This window comes from Atta colombica, unplaced genomic scaffold (genome assembly GCF_001594045.1).
Source record: "Atta colombica isolate Treedump-2 unplaced genomic scaffold, Acol1.0 scaffold9, whole genome shotgun sequence".
Taxonomy (NCBI): domain Eukaryota; kingdom Metazoa; phylum Arthropoda; class Insecta; order Hymenoptera; family Formicidae; genus Atta; species Atta colombica.
The window spans coordinates 5,414,352-5,419,924 of NW_017259583.1; the positions used below are offsets into that span (position 1 = coordinate 5,414,352).

Below are 5,573 nucleotides of genomic sequence, written 5' to 3' on the forward strand. Positions count from 1 at the left end.
GTTTAATTAACTCTGCTGATTTGTTTAAATTTACTATTTCGATTAATTTAAGTTTTAGTTAATATCTTGAAAAGTTCTAAAAAATAAAAAATAAAAGATTTTTACAAAAAATCTTATATTAAAATACGAAGTCATCAAATACCAGACAAAGAAGTTTTTAAATAAAATATTAACAAGAATAAATAAATTACAAATTAAAATGAACAAACTTAAAGGCTCAAACTGAAAAATTCAATAATACATTCGAATAAGGCACATTAAACGGTGCAAAAAAATATTGTCACAATCACAAAATTTTTCCAAATGTTTCGGTTCACAATGGAACTATCTTTAATGGATACATCACTTACATCTGTTCTTCTTTAGTATATTACACGTCGTTAGATAATATAACAAATAAATTACATTTTAGGACATAATAGATCCGAACAGCAGAGTAATATATTCCTCATCTAATCAATATATTTCCTTTGAAAAAATTTTTCAAAAAGAATAATTCAAGGTTCAAAAACATAAAAATTTATAAAGCTTATACTTAAGTTTTTTAAATTCCATTTTGTATTACATTTTATAGAGAAAGCGCATACTATTAAACAATTGATAGGTATTTACGTCAATTCGATGTATAGTTAGACAGTTCTCTGACGTTTTGTTTAATCTCGTTACACTTCATTTTGAAGAGAATGGCGCATACTATGAAGTCCATTAACAACTGATAGGTATTTATGTTAATTCGATATATAGTTAGACAGTTCTCTGACGTTTCGTTTAAGCGAGGAGCGCTCTAATCGTGCTCGTACACGCGTCCCAGGTCCGTTTAAAGATGTACAAGACACCATCTCGCGAGCGCGTATGCGAGATCCAGCCTCTGGAGGGCAACAGCAGTTCTACCACTCAGAAATACATACAGCATCAGAAACGCCGGTTCTCCGAGTTCTCGGCATCGGTGGCAGCGTCAACGTCAGCTTTACGTAGACGTGCGTCCGAAATGACGAGGCCGCTCTCCGATATCGAGTTACCCGGAACGTCAAGAGTAGCTGCAGCAGGTATTACATGCTCCAACACAGATCTGATATCCATCTTGAGTTCCCTGACATCGTCCGCGACGGAGATAAATACGTGTGGCACGACGGAAGCATCGAGCGCGAAGGACGAGAAATCGAGCTGGTCAGCCAAAACGGCGGAGCAAAGGCGTAGTCGACTCAAGAGTTCTCGATCCAACAGCTTCGACGTCTCCATCCTGCACAGCACTAAAAGCAAGACACCAACAAGCAGTGGTAAGAGCACCATTGGTGCGTTTATAACGCCAAGCACCTGGTTCGCCAAGAGACATCAGCCCATCTCGAAGAAGAATCGATACGACGAGGAAAGCGCGACGACGTTCAAGCTGGATAAGTCGCGGGTGATTAAAACTGTCAAGGACACGCTCGTGAAGAACGCCAGGCATAAGGTCCTCTGGGACGACAGTAGTGGTACCAAAGTGGATGCTCAGGTAAATGAATGTAATTAATTATCCCATTCAGACAGTCCGTACTAATAGCAAATTCGATGCAGTTAGTGCGCACTGATGCACATTGAAATTATCGTATATAAATTTACTTAAATATGTATGTTTAATATAAATATAATACAAATATGATATAAATGGATTAAACCGCGAAATTATCAGTATCACTTTATTGTACTGTTAGGTAAAATTTCTATCTATTTTATAATTCGAAACATTTACGTTTTATTTACAAGGGGAGACTATGATGTTGAGGTCCGATTTTGATCAAACTTGATGGAGATATATAATATATTTCTAACAATTGATATGCAGTAAGATGTACATTGAAAAAAAGTCTGGTTGCATTAACTGGAATTTTGATTAAAAATAGACAAATCAGAATTTTCTGATTTGTCTATTTTTTGAATTGAATCTATTATTTACTTGAGATAATCACAAATGCAATTAATATGATCAGAAATTTTTAACTTATTCATTTTAACTAGAAATTTTTCTCATTACTAAAAAATAGGCGCTAAGAAATAGGCAAGAAATTATAATTTACATTAATTATAAATAAACGTAACCTCTAAATTACTTACTGCATCCTATTGCACAATTGTTTAAAATAATTCTATATATATAAAAAAAAATAAATAACAACATTTAAATGAAATTGAACAAAATAAAACATACATATCAAAACATAAACTATCGCACTGTGAGTCTAGCTCATCGCAGTGACTTCTTTTTTAGTTTAATATACTTCTATTTTCTAAGTTTCTTGAAATGAAATTCCACTCTAAAAGAGTTAAAAGAGTTATTGTCATTATTGAAAAAGAAAAATTTGCACTTTTGAATAAGAGGCAGTTTCGTTCTTTTGGAGTAAGATTCGTTTCAAAGAAAAGAAATTTCGCTCCTTTTTTTGAATGAATCTTAGTAAAAAAAAAGAGTGAAATCTGCCACTCTTATTCAAGAGTGCAAATTTCTTACTCTTTTTTAATAGTAGCAGTATTTGAACTTTTTTATGAAGTGAACTTTCACTCTAAGAAATTTAGAAAGTAATTGAGCTACTTTAGCTTATCGGAATTCGGTGGTTTACAAACAGAGCAAGTGTTAAGGAAGAATGTACAATTTCGATTGTCTCGTCTATTTTTTAGTAATTTAGCTTCTTACTTGGCACACGTCGGTTGTTGGGAGTGCACTATATATCCTTACCAAGTTTGATTAAAATTAGTGACCTCAACGTCATGTCCTCCTTAGATTAAATTAGTGTACATGACTTTAATATACACCAGTGCAGCAGTGCACTAACTAGTACGTTCAACCGAACTAGTTAAGCTACGAACAGCATTAATATGATGCATTCCATTTCACTTTGTTGCTCACCGAATATTAAAGAAGAATAAAATTTATTAAATGATACATCATGCGTATCATACGTAAAACTGAATGAATTCTACGTTAAAGATTACTATTCGCATTCGAAAAAAGAAAGCTTATTCAGGTTTATTCACGCTCGCTTGTTTAATCCGGTTTTATAAAAGAATTGGAAGTTATTGTTAAAAATATACTATTTAGAAAAACTAATAAAAAAGTAAACATTGTTTTTTCATCAAATGTATTTTAAAAAATCATGATTAGAATTTTGCTCAATTTTGCGCAAAATTCTGTTATTTATACAGTACTTATATATATTCATCTGCAAAAAAATAGGCCATTATAATGTCACAGTGGTCCATTTTTTTTTTACGAGTTAGTGTATGTATGTTCATTTGTGCATTCAAGATATATAATACATCGTAAAAAAGAGAAAGGTCGCATGAAAATGAAATTTTTCGCTTGATTTGATATTGATAGGTGCTTGGTAATGCCATCGAGAAGATTCTCACCTCGGGCCACAGGGGAAACGATGCGGAAGCTTCAAGTAGTTCATCCGGAAAGGCATCCGTGTCGCCGAACAAGTCACGTGTCAGTAAGGTCGCCGGTTGGTTCACGAGTGGGAACAAGGAGCAGGAACAATCGGACTGCGACTCGATCTGCTCCACCCTAAAGGACCTCTTCGTCAAGTAGTGTACCATCGCCGGACTATCTCTCGCGATTACGACGATTCATATATTTTGTTGGTAAACAAGATCCACTGAATCAACAGTACAAGTTATTTGCTGCACTGCCGCTATTTATTTATTTGATTTCTTTTTTGCCGAATAAATTTGACATTCTGAACTAAGTCTCGCGCAAATCAGACGAGATCCGTGTAGGAATAGTTCTCTTGTTTACTTTCTTGAATTGAGAAGAGTGCAAACGCGAGAAAGGTCGGAGGAAGTAAGAGGGAAGAAAGATCAAAGCGGCGAAAGATTGCGAGTTGATCGAAAATGTTGCAATCATTTTTTTTTTTTTTTACATATTTCTTCGTGGTAAAATTCAACGTACTCTTGCGCGCATCTATTTTTTATGAAATACATTCGAATGCTTACAGTTCCTTCTCATTCGAAGTTGTTTTATTTAACTCGGAAATGATCACCTGGGATATCTTTACATTTTAGCGGCAAAAAAATATGAATTGTAAAATATTATTTTATTTATATTGTGTATATTATTATATTATTATAAATATTTAATATATTTTCTTTTTTTTAAATAACTTTTCTTTACAAACGTTTGAATACACAAAAAATAAAAAATTGTTACATATTAATTAAAATTTTTTTAGAAAAACTATCGCAAATAAGCTTAACGCTTATTTCATTTAATATTTGTTTGTTTCTACTTAATTTTCAGAAAATTGTGATTAAATTCATATTCATGTTCTCAAATATTAACAAATCAGAAAATAATCAATAATATACAATTTTTTGTTAAAAATAGTGATTTTAATTCGTGTAAAAACATCTCAGATGATTTATGTAAAAAGAAAAAAAGAAATCAAATGACTATTCTTGGATTCTAGGAATCCTATTCTGAAGGAAACAAGATAGAATCTCATAACAAATCCATAGAAGATAATGCGAAATTTTGTTTATGGTCTGGTGAAAATTTTTTTTATAATTTTTATACAATTGGAACATTTTTCAGAAATATTCAGAAATATTCCGAAAGTTTACATTTTCTTTCAGAATTTTTTATACATGTAAATTCTGAGATAGATTCTGATTTCTCATTCCATAATTTAAAAAAATATTTTTTAATTTTTTAGATTTTATAATATTTCATCAGAAATTATACTTATAAAAAAATCTTAGAATTATGATATTTTATAATTAACATATATGAAAAATTCTGAGAGAAGATGTAGATTTTCTGAGAAGTGTTCCAATTCGTACAAAAAATATGAGAAAGTTATGAAATTATATACAAATTTTGAAAAATTATATGAAAAATTCTGAGAAAAATTTTCATCAGAGTGGCCTTATACAATATTTCATTTAAAGAGTAAATAGAAATCAATGTTTAACGTAATATTTATTGATAAATAAATATTCATGATTTTAATTTTTATATTTTTATTTTTTATATTTTATTTTTAGAAATTGATATCGTTAAATATGGCAATTTACGAAAGCTGAAAGCCAATACGTTTGCGTAGTACGTAAATATTGAGTTCGATATGAACGGACTATTTTCGCTCTCCATATGGCTTTATTCCGATTATATGTACCTATACATATTTTGCGACTGATTGATACCCATGATCACTACGAAATGATAGATAATGCGATCTATCCTTGTCCATCCTGGTTATGAACGAAACACAAAGCAGTTACGCACACAATGGGATATATATACGCGCCATATAATTTTTATTGATAGTGCAAATATCGAGGAAATCGATTATAGAACTATTTTCATAAGCAATTATTTTTAGCAATATGTTCATTTTAAGTTGTCGCGAGCAGATAATGTTATAGTATGAAAGAATTATAGGATAAAATTATATGTGACATATAATAAGAGAATATTCTGCGCTAAGTTTCTCATACATTAACGCAGATAATGTGGGTAAACGTTAGTCTATCCTTTGCGGGCCAAAGGAGATACACACGTTATAATTATAGTGTGTATGTATATATATATATATATATAT

The 5,573-nt window shown here is 31.2% G+C and overlaps 1 protein-coding gene across 2 annotated transcripts in view; it reads left to right on the forward strand.

Annotated features, from left to right (window-relative positions):
• LOC108693445 overlaps nucleotides 1-3,820 on the forward strand; it is a 26,488-nt gene extending 22,668 nt beyond the window's left edge. Inside the window, exons 4-5 of one of the 2 annotated variants that reach the window (XM_018202390.1) lie at nucleotides 812-1,492; nucleotides 3,350-3,820. In XM_018202390.1, coding sequence (XP_018057879.1) covers nucleotides 812-1,492; nucleotides 3,350-3,562 — 894 coding nt within the window. In that variant the 3' untranslated portion in view covers nucleotides 3,563-3,820. Of the gene's footprint in view, nucleotides 1-773; nucleotides 1,493-3,349 lie in introns of both variants that reach the window. The other variant, XM_018202389.1, reaches the window with a different exon arrangement.
• The last annotated feature ends 1,753 nt before the right edge of the window (nucleotides 3,821-5,573 follow it).